Source organism: Perca fluviatilis, chromosome 13 (genome assembly GCF_010015445.1).
Source record: "Perca fluviatilis chromosome 13, GENO_Pfluv_1.0, whole genome shotgun sequence".
NCBI classification, from domain to species: Eukaryota; Metazoa; Chordata; class Actinopteri; order Perciformes; family Percidae; genus Perca; species Perca fluviatilis.
The window spans coordinates 27,620,331-27,638,394 of record NC_053124.1 but is presented as its reverse complement, the minus strand read 5'-3'; the positions used below and the strand labels follow the sequence as shown (position 1 = coordinate 27,638,394).

The window sequence follows — 18,064 nt, the reverse complement described above, 5'->3', positions numbered from 1 at the left end:
TAGCCAATCCAGAGCCCATTTAAAATACAATGAAGTAAACATAATACATATAACTTATAAGGACTTGTCAAATATAGTTTATACTGTCAGCATGAACTAGCATGCTGCTATTCTGCTCATATTGTTTTAAAAAGTTTTTTTATTTTTTTTATTGGAATCCAAATATTGAGGTCCCCCTCCACTCAAGAATGTGTTTTTCTTGTTAATTCATCCACCTTGGCATGTGGGCAGAACTAAGAGTGATATAAATTCAATTTTATTTATAGTGTCAAATCACAACAGTGTCAATTCCCCCTATATTCATAGATTCCTGATTCTTCAACGAGTAGATGTCATTTTAAGACTTTTTAAACTGTATCAATTTACTAACATTTATTCCAAATCTGAATATTTTCATTGTGAAACTGTTTGTGTGATACTGCCTTCAATGAACCAGGCTGCTACATCAATTCCAGCAGCAGCTGTCTGCAGCTCTCTAACACTTGTGCCCATGGATGTAGCCTATTGTGTGCCCCACTTTCCCTCACACAGGCCTGCTCCCGCTGAAGGCGCCCTGGCCCTGAGCCAATCGGGGCGGAGCAGGACATGACGTAGATTCTCGCGCAAGGAAGCCCCAGGACTGACGCGCCAAATTTCAAAGGACTTCCTCCAGGAAAGAAGGCTGAAAAGCTGCACCGACGCCTGGCTGAACAAATGGCGATAAAATCCTGCAGAAACAGTGCGTTTTGTTAGAAGTGTAGTTGCTGAACCCGCTGGTGGAGCTGTCGACGCCGTTTCATTGGCGGCAGTTTGAGGAATAATTCGCATAAAGTCGGCGTGTCATTGTTGTAAGTGGCAGCTTTGACTTTCATTCTGTCCTACAAGGAACTAACGTCAGCTAGCTTAATCCTGTTTCTGTCTGACAAGCTAAAAAGCCACACCGCGATATTCCATTGCTCTTTTAAAAAAGAAAAAATCTTATTTCAACGTCAATTCATGCACATGTAAGTAAATAAGTAGATTACATGCGCATATATGCAGTTAGTGTTGCTAAAACGAGTTTTTACATGACAAGCCATTCAGTTGTATGGGTTATTGTCTGGCTTTGTGCGGTGATCCCATGATATGTCTGTATATGCAGCTGATGCACGGCATGCGGTGCGCACTGCAGCCAGCCAGCCAAGTTCTTAGTGAAGTTGACAGTTTTGAAGTTCTGTTGTAGTTTTTAGCATCTGTATGTTTCTGCTTTATTGTGACATTATATTAATTTTACGCGAGCTCGTAATGAGACGTGGTTTTGTGCTTTCGTGTCGTCTGAAGTGTCAAGTAGATTACATTTATAAAGGCTGAGCTGTTTTTCAGACCCTAAGTAAAGCGATTAAGAAAAATTTATTTATTTTTATTTGAAGGATTTTTCGTTTGGTTTCTTTCAGATCAGGCAGACCTCAACCGTTCCACCCTGTCAGGCTTCCCACCTGTGAGACGGCTGATGTCAGGAGCCTGGGATTTTAATCTCTATCACACACACACACACTCCCCACACACACACACATACACTCCCACACACATGCTCAGGTGACAACTGTTCAAACCTCAATATTAGATGTCAGAACTCCGGCTAAAAGTCACGGCTGTCAAGTCTTTTGGCAGGTTTGCTTCGCCACGGTTTCAATGTTTACTGCACCTTTCGATTTAGCAGCACTGTAACACACAGGCTGTCTACATTACTGAAGCTCTTTATTCTCAAATCCATCTTCTTATTGCCTCTACTCTATGGAGGATTGAGCTCATAACCGAGTGCAGAAGCTAATTTCCACACTTCGCCAGCTTATACAGTGCTTCATATCCTCATTATTTATTCATGTATTCACAGCAGTGCACAAAGGGTCATCAGCTTTCCATACTAATGCAAACACCTGTTGCTGCACATGCCAGTTACCAACACACTCTCAGGCCTATGTTTAGAACAGTTTAGCTTTATGTAAGCAGTCAGCACTGTCTAGGCAAATGGCTTCCATTTAACCTCTGTCCGCTAGCAAAGAATTGTATCCCAAAATGCATCGCAGCCTCCTGTAACTCAGGGGCCTGTCACAGATACGGTCTGGCCTCTGGGTGGGCTGCAGGTGAGGGCTTAGCGGTGGCAGACAATCAAACCCTTCAGTCATGCTGTCCGGGGTGCAGCCATGCTTCCAGTTGCTTCGCATCGGTTCGTCGGCCTCCGACTCGGCGCGGGACCTGTACACGTTCAGGCCGGTGCAGAGCCAGTCTGTGTTCCGACTGGGCCGGGCGGCGGAGCTGTGTGACGTCACGCTGGACTCGTCGTCTGTGTCACGGATCCACGCCGAGCTGCATGCGGAGAGGGAGGCAGGCGACGGTGACGCGGCGCCGCAGGAGGAGGGCTGGAGTGTCCACATCAAGGACAGGAGCAGTCATGGTGAGAGGCTGACACACACACACACACTAGGGCTGGGCGATATGGAGAAAATCAAATATCACAATATTTTTGACCAAATACCTTGATATCGATACTGCAACGATATTGTAGTGTTGACTATTGGTGCTTTCACAAAATATTAACACAATGAGATTTAAGATAAATAATCATCAGTAATGTGGATATAATGACTAAGTGGGTAAAGGCAATTAATAGAACAGTTACAACAGTCTGGTAAGTTCCAAAAATGACATCACTTTACTGTAATGCAGCCTTTAAAACCAGGAAAAGACAACACTTATGCCATATAACAATATTACGATATCCAAAATCTGAGACGATATCTAGTCTCATATCACAATATTGATATAATATCGATATATTGCCCAGCTCTAACACACACACACACACACACACACACACACACACACACACACACACACACACACACACACACACACACACACACACACACACACACACACCCCCTAACCACTCTACAGTCATTGTGGAAGAGAGAAAGAGGCAAAGTTACCCTCTTACAGGAAATATCAATACTTCTACGGGGAAATCCATTATCAGAAACGCTGCTCACACGCACTTTAATTTAGTGTTTGGAAAGACACCGATGAACATGGCCATTTTTTTGTGTGAGAGAAATAAAATGCAGATTTAAAGCAAAACTGAGCCCACACACATTTTAAATTGACAGGAATACAGATACTAAATATTGTGGACATGTGATACACACAATCTCACACAATATTTGATGTGAGGGAGGGATACACACACACACACACACACACACACACACTTGCTGTCTTCTGCTGAATTACAACACCTGCAGCCTGACAGCAGCTGAGCCCCACAAACCAACACATACACGGCTATTAACTGCCAAAACACAGCTGTAGACGCTACAGACCAGGTGAAGCCTCAGATGCACACAAACTCACATTAGGAGCTAAATGCGCCTCTGAAACCTCAACTTTCAAAACTCTTTCAATTATACTCTCCCACCAGGACTTATTTTATCTAAATGGTTTCGAGCTGCAGAATGTACAGCCTATTGAGAAGCCTGTAATACTCCCACCGAGATTTTCTTATGTCAAAGTCAGAGTTTGATAGTGATGACGCGATCATTGGCTGTTACCTTTTATGTTCTGTGTGAATTGAAGCATAAATCATGATACCAGCTCCAAATGGGTTATATAGAAATTCTAATGTATTTAACCCTACAGATGGGTGAAAAATGAAAGGAAAACCAAATAAAATAGTGAATAGAGAGGTGTTTGGGCCTCCTGAGAAGCTTCAATGGTCCTTGTGATAAATTCCTCGAGTCTGTGAATCTGCTCTGGAGGGATGAACGTCATTCTTTCAAAACCTATTCCCTCATTTGGTTGTTGGACAGTACTGTCGAACACATCTGTTTAAAATCTCCCATAGGTGCTCCGTTGGGTTGAATTCAGGTAATTGTGAAGGCCACAGCAGCAAGATTCATGCAGGGTTTCCTCTAGTGTATTGCAAGCCTGTTTTCGACAGTCAATATATTAGTTAGGGAAATCATTAGTTGCCTTGTGTAAAATAGTCCGTGATATCTTCCTGCCTCAGACTGCTCATAGTCTTTAGTGAAACCTGAAGAGCACAGGTACGAGGTGAGGACGAGATTGAAAGGAGAGTTGTGTCTTCGCTTAAGGCCGATTGACTGTGTCTGACAGGCTCTGAATCTAAAGTGTGCTCTTACTACCTAATTTTTCAAGTAATTTCACAGTCTGTTACACTAATTTTTCATTTCTGCTATTAAAATTACATCTCAGTATTCACTGTGCATTTCTCATTTTGTGCTGTGCTGCCGTGGCCATGTGATTGCCTTGTAGCCTTCCAGCTCCTCTATTCTGGGTCTGTTTCACAAACCTTTTTAGATTTCCCCGCAGCTCTGGAAGCTGTAAACACATTGATAAGTCAACAAATGACCGATTTTGAGACTCAGCTCGCTTGGTTTATTCGCTCTTGTTTGTCAAATGTTCATATATTAATAGGTTTTTGTGATGATCTGGCACCAGGTAACATCGCCCCCCAGACTGTTGCTTATTTGGGCCGATCGTGCCAGTGTGGCCGAATGAGAGTCTCCAAGGAACAAAATTCAGTGCCAGCTGTATATTTCATGTATTGCTCTTGTGTTGCTAGGCACCTGGGTCAATGAGGTCCGCCTCCAGCCTGGCATCCAGTGGGAGCTCTCAGATGGCGACACGCTGACCTTCGGTGGCCAGTCGGCTCCAGGGAGCCCCGAGTTCTACTTCCTCTTCCAGAAGGTCAAAGTTCGTCCGCTAGACTTCGATGCCATCACAATTCCAAAGGTAATTTGTTGTCATTGCTAAGGACAGATTCTGTGCAGTTTCAGTTCAACCACACAGACTTACAATGATGCTTCATGTACTGCAACAAACACAGATAAAGTCTATAGATTGCACTCTTCTGTCGCCGGTCTGTGTATCTCACTAAGTTAAAAAAAAGTCTGGACTTTTTCTGCTGTCGCAAGGTTAGGATCAGTCAGTATAACTATATTCCAATATTACCACGATGACAAACGGTCACATAGTCCACCTAAGGTCATAAATTAATTACAATTCATTATTAACAAACTTGCATGCTACGCAAGCTGATTACAAGCAATTGAAATGTGTTAATCCTCTAAGATTTTAGTTGATTGCACATATTATGGTTTATCTCGCTGCCGTAAATACCACTTAAAGTGCTCATATTATGCCTTTTGGCTTTTTCCCTTTCCTTTATTGTGTTATATATCTTGTTTGTGCACATTATAGGTTTATAAAGTGAAAACGGCCAAAGTCCACCCCAAAGGGACTTACCATCTCCAACAGAAAACACTGTTCACAAACTAGAGGTGTGAATCTTCACTGATCTCCCGATGCGATTACGATTATCATGTCAGCGATTCAATTTGATTCGATATCACGATGCGTCAAATACATTTTTCTATTAAAGCCATGTAGGATATTTAATTCATAGCTTTTGAAGCTTCAAAAACAAAACATTCTGCAGTGCTCTAATACTAAATAAACTGGATACATAAAACTACAGCACTGAGCACATGGCACTCCCTGAATGTGCAAAACGTAACGGAATATGTGAACAGATGATGTTAGGCCTACATTAAATTATAAACAGAAATAATCTATTTTGAGCCTGCCGATTATTGATGCAGCATCGTCCATGTCCACGATTCGATGCATCGATTATTTGATTAATTTCAACACCTCTATCACAAACTGCTCCAAACAGCTCTATTGTAGTCCAGCCTTTACTTCAGAGACGAGCGTACGTCACTTTGTAACACACGTTATAATGCTCGCCTAGCTGCTAGCATGGCACTCCCTCATACTCTGCTTCTGACTGGCTAGTAGTGCTGACCTAGGTAATGCACATGTGCGACTCCCACCAAAGATGGTACAGAAGTGAGAGGTCTCACTCTGTAGCTAAAACAGAGAGCTCAACACACAGGGTGAAAAGAGGAGCACAACAATGTGCAGTACAACAAAAATATGGTGTTTTTTTTTTTTTTGAAAATTAAACCATGTAAACCTATTCTGGAACCTCTGAATACAATTATGAACCTGAAAATGAGCATAATATGAGCACTTTAAGTACTAAACGAGTATTAATCCTGCAACAAATGGTCCCCAACAAATGCACTATTACTTGAGTAATGTTGGCTAAAAACAGTAACCAGGGGTTTAAGGAAATTATTATGCCCTTTTTTCTTGTTTTTTTTTATTGATTTTTTTTATTAAGAGAAAATATTTATATTTGTGAGCAGTTTTAAAAGATCTACGTCTTCAGTAGAAACAAATGGACTGGCCGTGTGCCTGGGTAGGAAAGAATTGAGGTTTTGGTCTTTTTAATGGGATTGATTGATGAGAAAAAGATAGAATGATGCCATCCTTTTCCTTTAATTTCCCTCCCACTCAGGCTTCACACATGGGTGTGTGCAGGCATTGTGACAATGAGACTTTTGGTGAAGGAGTCCTGGAGGAACATGAATATTTAATATGTCGTGGACAAAATTGTTAGGGAAGAAAAGGTCGACTTTCTGTTCCATTTCAAAGATGGAATCCGGTGCTCTCATATTTTGTACTTTAACTAAAACATGCTCATTCACGTGTAGAATTAGAAAATGTATATTAAAATTTGCTGTGACGTTTAAAAAGAAGGGGGGGAAAAAAACAGCCAAAGAAATGATACATTCATCTAAAGGATATTTACGTTTTGCATAAAATTCTAATTTATATACTTATACCCTTGTCTCCTAGGCGGGCACCTTCTCCTCCGACTTAAAGAACCGGATCAGAACTAACCTGGACCGCAAGGCGGCCGCCAACATGGACCGGTCTAATCTGCCCATCAACCGGGCCACCGTCATCCTCAACTCCATCGGCAGCCTGAGTAAGATGAAGGGCAGCGCCTGGACCTTCCAGAGGAGCCACAGCCACGAGGGCACCGCCTCGGACCCCGGCTCCTCCTCCTCGCCGCCTCTGACTGTGGCCTTAACCTCTCTGCTCCCGCCCTCCACGCCGCCATCCTTCTCCTCCTCCGCAGCCTTGGTGCCTTCGACAAAGTTCCACCAGCCGACGTCGAGGAGCAGGAGGAAGTCGGCGCACACGGTGCTCCTCGAGGACGACAGCTCGGACGAACCCAGAAGTCGAGCAGGTGAGGCCCAGCGTGAGACTCACTGAGCTTTCTGCAAACATTGGAGGCGCCAGATTTTTTTATAAGGAAATGTGTTTTTTAACACTAAACCCAGGTCAGTTATTGAAGGCGCGTATAGGATTAGTTTTTATTCAGATCGAGAAACTCTCTGAAGCAAAAACCTTGACGTGGCAAATGTTGACATCTTTAAAGTCGTGCTGTCAGTTAAACGCTTTCTTAACGGCGTTAACGCAAACCCATTTTAACGGCATACTTTTTTTTTTTTATCGCAAGATTAACGTTCTTTTTGGCCTAGCAAACTTTAGGTTTTATCACATGCTGTTGCAACAACTAGTAACGTTAGAAAAACCACAACACCACACCGGATCTAGCTAGACCGAAAACACTTGTTTGGGCTTGCGAGCCGCCCAAAGAGTAGCAGGCTAACGTTACGTTTTGAGTGGATGGCGAGCGCGAGATGCCGAAATGGATGCCAATGAGATTCTGAATGGAAGGTTTACTTGTTGCCAAATGGTTCCATTGACCAGACCAAAGTGATCTGTGTGTTTTGTCGTTGTGAACTGAGCTATCATCGCAGCACGTCCAGTCTGAAATACCACCTGATGGCCGAGCACACAGCTGATGCCAATTCTCCGCCCCCTCGTCAAAGCCAGGCGACAAAAGCACAAAGCAAGCCGATGTTCCATGTTGATAAGAAAATTAAAATGAGAGAAAAAATAATGGGACAAAAATAAATCAAGGGACATTTAGAATAGATAAAAATGTGCGAGTTAACTATGACATTAATCGCGATTGAAATATTTTAATCGTTTGACAGCACTACTTCAAAGTCAAAAGTTCTGGTTAGCTATTTGGCAGTTCAGACACATACCTGCTCCTAAACATGTGCTGGAAAAGTGAATTTCACCGGAAACGGGTGTCTGTCGCCGCTCCTGTTCCAATATTCTCCTTTTCGATGTTGTTCAGCTCCGGCAGGAGTTGTTGACGACGGACCGAGGTCAAGGGGGAAGAAGAGGCGGCGGCTCTACAAATCCGAGTCGGAGAGCGTCAGCCCCCCCCCTCCTCTGCCGCTGCAGCCCAAGAGCCACAGCGACATCCGGCGGCCGCTGGAGGCCAAGCCCTTCCCCGTCGGCATCCGGACCATCGGCAGCTTCCACGGCGCCATGACCAACAGCCGACTCAACCACCACCTCCTGCAGGCGTCGCTCGCCAACCCCGCGGTCCGCAAGCAGGAAGTGCAGACGATGCACCGGGTCCAGACGACGGTGCACACCAACATCGCAGCTTTCCGCCAACAGAAACCCGCCCACAGTTCTCCGACGGCGCAGAGAGGCAGGCGGAGGGCTCACAGCTCTCCGGTTTTCTCCCCTCTGGTCGTCGGAGGGGAGAACTACAGTCTGGCCTCGCCGTCAGTGAGGATCCGCACAGAGGAGAGAGGCAGGGTGCAGTTCAACCGATTTCACCATCCGACAAGGTGAGATGTTTATGGAGCTTTGCAGAAATCTGTCTCTTTGCTACCAACCAAGGGCCCCCTTTTTAACCATAAAAGGGATAACCTCTCTTCTTTCTTTGTCCTACCTCCACACACACACACACACACACACACACACACACACACACACACACACACACACACACACACACACACACACACACACACACTCTAGAGGTTTATTTTTTTTTTTTTTTTTTTTTTTAAACCTTACACCAAAGGAGCTTTACATTTTCAGGAAGCTTTCATGATGCAGTGTTTCCCACACATAGAGTAATGTGTGGCGGTCCGCCTCACTATCAACGCCCGGCCGCCGCACAATGCGTTTTTTATTTATTTTATTTTTTTTAACCGCTATTTAAAACCATGTTCCGCTCCATTTCCTTTCCCTGCTCTCCGCCGTCTCTCTGTCACTTGTGTCTCGCCACACACACACACACACACACACACACACACACACACACACACACACACACACACAGGGCTCCTCTCACCGTGCACACAGCGTCTGTCTCCATAAAGGAGAGAAGACGGCTGGCGAAATTCATAAGTTCACGAAAGGTTGGTATCTATCTCGTGAACACCTTTACACAATCACACATTCACCATCACCGACCTGACTCTTAGAAAACAAGCGATTGCGCCCGCTTTAGAAAGTTAACTAGTCGCAAGTTTGCGGTAAAATGCAGTTGGGTTGTCGAGGACAAAACACTAGGCCTATATGTAGCAGCTGTGAATCAAATAAACATATTAGAAATAATGTTATGTCATGTTTTACTCTTACACTGAATGTTTGCTGCTTCAATCCAGATGAAAACATTTAAAAGTATTTTCCGCGACTGAAAAAGGCCCGTGTTGAGGATGAGGACCAGCCTGAACCGGAGCTATCAGTCTGAAACAGAGCTCAACAGTCTGACCAGTGGAATTAGTTAGGTTATTAATTTGTTTACAACATTTTCAGGCTTCAACCGGTTAAAGACAGGGTCAGGGAGAGAGAGATTTGTTAGGCATTGAAGTAGGAGAGGAGGACTGCATCCAACAGCCCCACACACACACACACACACACACACACACACACACACACACACACACACACACACACACACACACACACACACACACACACAGGTTTATAATCTGTGGGAAACACTGAGTTATGCTAATAAATGAAAGTCACAGGTGTCAAATCTATCTATTAATCTGTCTGTTAATAATTAGGTAAATTGTGAACTAATTATTGATAGAACAGAATGTAACAGGACACAAAGTAAGCCATTCAATTTAAAATTTAGTTCACATTTTATTGTCCAATTAAATACAAAGGAGCAAAAAGTGTATCAAACAAAGACCTTTTAATCTATTTATAAAAGTGAATCTGTAGCAAATGTGATGAACGTAAACATGCTAGAACATCCTTAAACACAAGCTTGTCCCTTCCTTTTTTGCTGACCCCACGGTCGTCCTCCTCCTCCTCCTCCTTCATTCTTTCCGTCTTTCTTTCTTTCTTTTCTCCTCGCAGTAAGCGGCGAGGCCGCCCCAGGAAACACCCGCTGCCCCCCCGGCCTTCCCTGCCCTCGCCATCCTCCTCGTCCTCCTCTTCCACCTCCTCCGCCTCCTCCTCCTCCGGCTCCTCGTCGTCCTCCTCCTCTGACGAAGATGACGACGACGAGGAGGAGGAGGAGGGCGGGGCGACGGGCGGGGCGGTGGAGCCGTGCGCGGCGCCGCGCTGCCGGCTGCCCCAGCAGGACACGGTGCAGTGGATCCAGTGCGACGTGTGCGACGCCTGGTACCACTTGGACTGTCTGCACGTCGACCGCAAGAAGCTCCTGAAGGACCCCAACGCCGACTTCCACTGCGGATGTTGCTGAGACGAGAGAGACCCAAGTTTGTGACAAGGAAACGTAATGCTTTCAAGACTAGAAAGTTCCCACAATTTCCCCCCCCCCCTTAAATGTTTATTTTCATTCAGCCCCACTCGTGCAAAATCAACAGACCTGTTTCTGTGAAGATGCTCCTTCTTCTTCTAATGGCCACGGACCGTGCACAGCTTTTCTCTCCCCCCTGTCAGCAGCTGGCGAGGGCAGGAAAAGAATTTTCTTTGATTATTATTATTTTATTTTTTTTTACATCCTGATCTTCCCAACAGTCACACCGCTGCTTCATAAACCGCTCGCCCACCCCTGTTTCAGGCTTTTGGGAGAAGGAGGCGAACCTGTAATGAAATGTCTCCGGTTGGATTTTTGTTTACGGCTGTGACTGCCTGGAGAGGTGCGGCCAGGGCGGGAAAACGTGATGAAATGTTTCCCCGACTACGCTCTGCGCCCCCCGCCCCCCACGGTGGCGGTCGCTGACCACGAGACTGGCAACATTCAGGAAGATTTAATGAAATGGCTCCGATCGGGCTGCCGCAGCACGAGTCTATAAAAGGCACTTCAACTTTCTCGGATGTCTCGGTGCAGCCGCCGTCACTCTTTTTAGCCACTGGGCCAATTTGTCGGGGCAGAATGGAACCTTCAGTGAACATGATGTGGTTTGCATGGCCAACAAAGCCTCAACACCCTTCCTCTCAAAATAAGACAGCGCCGGGCTGGCGTCTTCTCACCTCGAAATTGAATGAATTGTTTCAGTGCAGCTCGTGTGCCTGTGTGGCGGCGGCAGCAGCTGTCTAGGAGTGGGCGTGTGATGTTCCAAGACAATTGAACGCCAGGAAATGTGTCACCAGGCTTCCATCGTCGCTGCTGATGAGAGGCGCTTGAGGGATGATAATCCGATGAGTGCAGTGGGACTGTCGTGATAAGACGTCTGAGTGCAGGCTGACGGCGTGGCTGCTGCTGCCGCGGCCGCTTTGAGAGGACTCCTTACCAGTGAAATGTCATGAAATCTCATCCGCTGATGTAACGGGAGAAACAGAATTCAGAAAATCCTCGTCTCTGACTGGTGGGTTAAGTAGCGGATGCTTTTAAGATCTTATCTTTATCTCCACCTTTCTTTTTCTTTTTCTTTTTAAAAAAAAAAAAAAAAAAAAAAAAATAACAAAAAAAAAAAAAACCCCCACCACACACCCCCCATTTTCCCCCCCCCCCCCCCTCCCCCACAAAAAAAAATTTTTATAAAATATCTTCCCCCCCTTCCTGCTAAAAAAAAAAAAAAAAAAAAAAAAAAAAAAAAAAAAAAATTTTTTTTTATAATTTAATATTTATTTTTTAAACACAACAAACTCTTTTTAAAAGTTTGGGAGAAGTATACCACTTGTATAACTTGTATAATAGTTCTGATTCAGAGCTATTCAGATAGTGGTGGTGTAAAAAAGGCTTATTTTGCTTTGATCATACCACTTTGGCAGTCCTGCAGTTTTTTTGAAGTGGGAGGAAAAAGTAGAAAACTTGATTCTTGAGCAATAAAATAAGAGGAAAAAAACAACCTCAAATGTAATTTTTTTAACTTGTTAAAGGCCGAATTAAGACTAATGATGGGTTACAGCACAGTCAAAGCTGATTTTCTCCTTTGGCTTTTGGCTTCCTGGACGCCTGATTACAGTGACTCTCGTGCTACTTCGCTGCCGTCTGCTCAGCAGGACGGAGCCTGGAAGGAGAGAGCAGAGTTGAGCAAAACAATATCTAATACCTGGTTTGGGGTCGGTTGATTTTCCAAATTCACTGGATTCATTTGAAAATCCCAAAATTAAATAAATAAAAAAAAGTGGTGTTTTGTGAGATCCATAAACTTGTGTTTAATGGAAACAATAAATGTAGTGTTACTCGTTTCACTTAAAATACTTTCATTGACACTGTGGTTTCGACAACATATTACTATGATAATAACCAACATTTTTTTTTTAATAATGTGAGGTTACATCACCTCGCTGCAGTAATGCAATATCAAAAATATATATATCTATATATATATGACTTATAATAATAGCCTCATACTGTAAAAAGATTTGAAGGGCCTGTTTGGTCCTCTTGAGCAGTGGTTACTCAAATGTAAAAAGAAAAAAAAAGGTTTTCTCTGTTGGTCTTCAGTCAGTTATATTTTGCTTTTGTATGTTTCATCTGCCAGTAAAGACGTCAGCGTTGCATATTATTTTTGTCTTTTTGATTTTGAGCTCTAAAGATATTTAAATACCTGTTTTTTATGTCTTTCCGAGCTTCCCTCACACAGAAATGTGCCATCTTCACCACATCTCTCTTTGTCATTCAGTGTTACATTGCTGTGTTCACGCTCCTCATCGTGCACCGGTGTTTTTTTTTGTTTTTTTGTTTTGTTTTTTTTTGCTTTCATGTGGCCTGCCAAACCATTTTAACGATCCTTGAAATACTGATGTTTTCCCTTAACTACACTTAGAAATGTGCTGACACATGAAATGCAGCTGAGAGCGTTGCTTTTTAATTAGCAGTGTGACAAACTGTAAGAACCCCAAAAAAGCGAGCGAAACCCCCTCTGCGATATCAAACGGAGAAATATCAGTATTCAGTGCAAAGTACTCTGATCACTACTACAAAGAAGCTCATTCAACGCGTCTCCCTGCTGTTGGTGCCTTTTTTAAGATCTGAGACGGTCAACATTTGGAAGCGCTGCACAGCTTTCTTAACCTGCGGTCGACAGCCGAGCTGGTCAATTCACAGATCGGCCAGAAAACTAATCGCAGACTATATCGATAATCGATTAATCATTTTAAGTAATTTATCAAGCAAAATGGCCACAACTATGCAGGCTGGAGAATGTGCTGCTTCTCTTTCTCATATTGTTGTAAACGTAATCTTTTTGGGGGGTTTTAAACGGGTTGTCTGTCAAAACAAGCGATTTGAAGGTGTCACCTGAGGCTGTGGATAATTGAAATGGGCCTTTTTTATTTTCTGACTTTCTGACATTTAAACTAGTCATCTGTTGATCACACAAGTCTATTTGACAAATCAGCCTTACATATCGCTAACCACATCACTAACGAGCTCTTTGCAGCTCTGCAACATTTCCCATTTGCATCGCCTCGAAGACAAACAACTTAGTAATATTATATCAAGTTTGTGGTAAATACTTTGGATCGTTAAAACGGTCGTGGCAGCCTCATTGTGTCAGTATTCCATGTGTGCCATCTGCTGAATGTACAGCACGCTCCAGCGTTGACATTTTTACACTGTTGATTATTCTGTTTACTGTTAAATCCTTAAATAACACAAACTCTAAGGTGGAAGCACCTCAGGTGATGAGTTCCAAAAGGACGTTGACCCAAAGGGATTGCTTTGTAAATCGGCGCACGTTTCATCAGTCGGTCTCTCCCCGAGCTCTGAAGCAGAAGTTAACAGGACTTTTTCTTTTTTTCTTCACACTGCTTTCACTTTAATTATCACATTGAAATGCAGAAACTCTTTGTTGGTTTTGCAGGCTTGTACAGAATTAAAACCAATTGTCAAAATTCTCTGAGATGCCATCAGCTCCAAAAGTTATCAGGGAAGAAATAAAGAATATTCAGAAAAACCTATCTTTACATTGTATGTTTTATCTTCTTTATCTGCTCTACTTTTTTTTTTTTTCTCCTTCTGTTGTACCCAAATAGACTGATCTTAAAAAAAAAAAAAAAACACATTTAAGTTATTATGGATTCTTCTTATGCATCCAGCTCAAGTCAGGATTGATGAAACTTTGATATTAGAAATTTACATTTTGTTTTCCTCGGGTCTTTAAAAAAAAAAAGAGGCTGATCCCAGACAGAGATGTGATATATATAATAATATCTGGTTGTTATTATTATTCATTGTTTTCTTTGGCATGATCACAGCAGAGTGTGAGTCAACAAGCAAAGAGAGCATCCTCATCATTGCAGCCCATTATCTTGCATCTTTTTTTTCTCCATTACCGTCTTATCTGGGTTCTCCATGCGTGAATCCACATTTAATCACAGAATTACTTCTCACAGCATTTCTGTGAGGTTTGCACATAAACCGACTGGTGTGTGTTATCAGTCAGCCTGCCTGTGATACTTACGAGAAAAATGACGCATGGCGGTAACTCGGCGTGAGTTGTTTTGGCGCAGAAGCGCGCAAACCGAAACCACAGACGGGGAAGAGGCTGAAAGGATTTCACTGCAGGAGTTCACACCGACCCCCTGTGGAGTCTGACAGGTTAGACACATGGTCATGTAAAAGTTATTTAAAGTGACTATATGTGACTTTTTAATGTTTCTGAAACTGTTTAATTTCCCATCTGATGATCATAAATGACCTGTAACAGTAAACAAGACTAACAGTGAAAAGAACGCTATTTTAATATAGTTTTCAATAATTCCTTTGCCCAGGTCCGATTTTTCCGCAAAGTTCCAAAATGATTTACGGCAGGTAGACGTTCTGACGGGTCACAGATTTCTTTGTAACACCGGAAAAGCCTGCGTTTGAGTATCCAGCTACGTAAAAGGTAGCAGGATATTTCTTTATATAGGCCTAATTGTATTTTACTTTTTAGAAGCAGTTACTGGGGCAGGACCATCACAGAAAAGAAGGAAATTAATCAAGGAACAACTGAAAGCTGAAAGGGAAAGTCACACACGACTGGTGAAAAAGCAGAGTCACACTCGGTCGGGCTTCCAACAGAGGGAGACAATTAATGGATTGTAAATGATTTAACACTGACCCCAAATTGGCCCTCAGGTACGTATATCTATTATATTCATAAAATAACTTTACAATGCGCGATTTGGTTGTAAGCCAGTAGCCAACATTAAATTATATCCCCCTTCCATTCCTTTTAGTCCGCGTTTGTGTTGGCTTACTATTTTCTTTTCCCTTGTCCCCCTGTAACGTTACTTGTCTAAAGTGGCCTTGGGTTTAGCTCACGATACATCCAAAGTAGGCTGAGTTACCGTATGCAACACTAGAAATGCAACAATGCACCTGTAACTTATTTTCTTATTGTAAATGAATGATTTTCTGTCTGAGCAAAATATTCATTGCGACTATAAGACCTCCCGGTAACTCGGTAATCTCAGAGAATGTCTAATAAGGGGAGAACTTCCACTCTCGGGAAAATTCCGGGTTGGTACAATGGGGCTAATAGGGAGTGAGATAGGGAGTGAACAGGCTCTCCGTAGACAGGCTCTGGTCATCTACAGTGGGCAATACAGCACCGTAAAGAAAAGAGCTTTGCGACAGCACGTGTGGTAAAAAACACTACCGCTTTTGTCCAAAGTCGAAAGGGGGAGCTAGGGGGAGCTCGGCTCCCCACATGGGCTCCCCTGAGAACGTGATTTGGGAAATCTGTGGGGGGGTGGGGCTCTAACAATATTAACAGTGTGTCATTTTGATGTGCAATTTCAGTTTTGTGTAATTGTGATCATCGTGGATTATTATGTGTAAAATTGCAAAAAAATATAATTCATTCATGCATGACGGCGATTTAAACCTAATTCACTTCAATAAAGATAACTATACATGCTATTCTCGTCATGAGCATCAAGGCGTGGCGGCGCTGCGGTGCAAATTCATTTCATGTTTAGTACATGTTAACTCAAAGATTCGTAGAAAAAATATAAACGTTGGAGGCCATTAATCGGCGCGCAGAGTCCTTGAAATCCATTCTGCAGTTAGCATCATATAGCCATGGCAAAAAGAAAACAAGGCAGTTTAATTCATTTTTGGTTTTACTAAGAAATTGTGTAGCGATGACGTTAATAGCACGACCGATTCACCTGCTGCAAGCCCTGTTGGCACACCTCCCACTGGGGTGACAACGCAAGAAGAAGCTGAAGAAATAATGTCCTCTCTGGCTGAAGATGGTGGTGGTAACAGCTCGTCAGAGGCCCGGTCAGCATCCTAACCCGTCTCGCTCCTCTCTCTTCCGTTAAACTGGAACAGCCAGCACTGGAGAGACTGGAAGAGCCCATACACATGGCTGTTTGTTAACCCTTGTGTCGTCCTTGAGAGAGATTATCTATTGATTGATGGAATAGCTGATGGTATTTTTAGCAAAGTCACACTTGGCCATCGGCTGCATCCTTTGGTTTTATTCAGAATAGATACAAGTAACAGCTGCATGTTTTTTTACTTCACCTTTTCACATTTTAATAGCAGAGTTATTGTTGTCTAGTTTCAGGCTGCAGGCAATTCCAGGCGCAACTCCCAATACACTTTTGTTTGCAGAGTAAAGTTGAAGCTCAAACGGTACGTGTCAGAGGCCGTTTCCCCTGCAGGGAGATCACGAACTAAAACCTAAGTGTTGCTCCTCCAAGAGGCCTCAGGCAATACTGTAACAACAGTCTGCACGCACAGTGGACACACAGCACGTTGTTCAAACGCTAACACGCTGCTGGCAAAACGGTTAAGGATGGAAGCTTGGGGTGCGTCGCTAAGGCCTAATTGAACGGAGGAATTATGGTATTCTTGGGTAGCCTGAGTAACTTTAACCGTTGTTCGTGTGAAACCTCAAAGACAGCCCGATGCTTTGTTTATAGACTATTTGTGGCTGGCTGTTTGCTGTTTGACCTATCAATTCCTGTCGATAAAGTATAATAGGGTAAATCCTGTATAGTGCATACACTTGTAGCTGTTGTGTATCTTTGTAAGCCATTGTAAGTCGCAAGAGCACTAACCAAAGGCCATGGTAGGCTATAGTTCAAACCATAGACAGTATATAGACTGGACCAACAGATCCCGTTGGTCTGGACGGAGACCGGTGAAGGATATTAGAAGCACTTTTCCAGTGAGCGCTGAGCGTTACTGCGCAGCCTCCAACTGAGAGAGACGACGTAAATGTGACGTGAGCAAACGTGTCTGAAAGTTGTAAGTCTTCTGGTAGCTGTGCCAAGAGAAATCTCAATCATTCTCAATCTTACAGAGACAGAGAACGTAGGTATATGTAAGGAGATAACATGGGCACAGGCTAATTATTGCTAACTAAAATGCTAGTTAACATTAGTAATTAAACTTAAACAGCTAATGTAAGTCGAAAATGCCTGCGAGCTTCTCCTGTATTATACGGTAATTCCTCTACTATGCGACAGTAAGTCGCGTGGTTATGACACAATTGTTAGCTTATTTTTACAAAAACATCTGCTACGGAGCCATAACGTGAGGTACAAGGTAATGGAGCCTTTTATACATTGTCGTGTTTCTTTAGAAATAAACAATGGACAAATAGAGTCTTTAAACGCTTCAGATGTAAAGTTATTCGCTGTCAAAGTGACGTCAAAATGAATGGCAGTCAATTTCAATTTTCAATTTCAATTTTATTTATAGTATCAAATCATAACAGAGTTATCTCGAGACACTTTACAGATAGAGTAGGTCTAGACCACACTATAAATTCCAAAACCCCAACAATTACAGTAATTCCCTCAAGAGCAAGCATTAGCAGCGGCTATTGCGACAGTGGCGAGGAAAAACTCCCTTTTAGGAAGAAACCTCGGCAGACCCAGACTCTTGGTAGGCGGTGTCTGACGGGCC

General features: G+C 43.2%; 1 protein-coding gene across 2 annotated transcripts; it reads left to right on the top strand.

Moving 5' to 3' along the window:
- Positions 1 to 638: 638 nt before the first annotated feature.
- tcf19l (transcription factor 19 (SC1), like) lies at positions 639 to 11,632 on the top strand. Of its 2 annotated transcripts, none has more exons than XM_039820451.1 (6): positions 639 to 827; positions 1,413 to 2,413; positions 4,601 to 4,770; positions 6,745 to 7,141; positions 8,108 to 8,615; positions 10,153 to 11,632. In XM_039820451.1, the coding sequence occupies exons 2-6, from the start codon at positions 2,143 to 2,145 to the stop codon at positions 10,499 to 10,501; spliced, it is 1,695 nt and encodes a 564-aa protein (XP_039676385.1). In that variant the 5' UTR covers positions 639 to 827; positions 1,413 to 2,142; the 3' UTR covers positions 10,502 to 11,632. The 2 variants fall into 2 exon arrangements, with proteins under 2 accessions (XP_039676385.1, XP_039676386.1); XM_039820452.1 differs by lacking the exon at positions 639 to 827 and adding an exon at positions 846 to 983.
- The last annotated feature ends 6,432 nt before the right edge of the window (positions 11,633 to 18,064 follow it).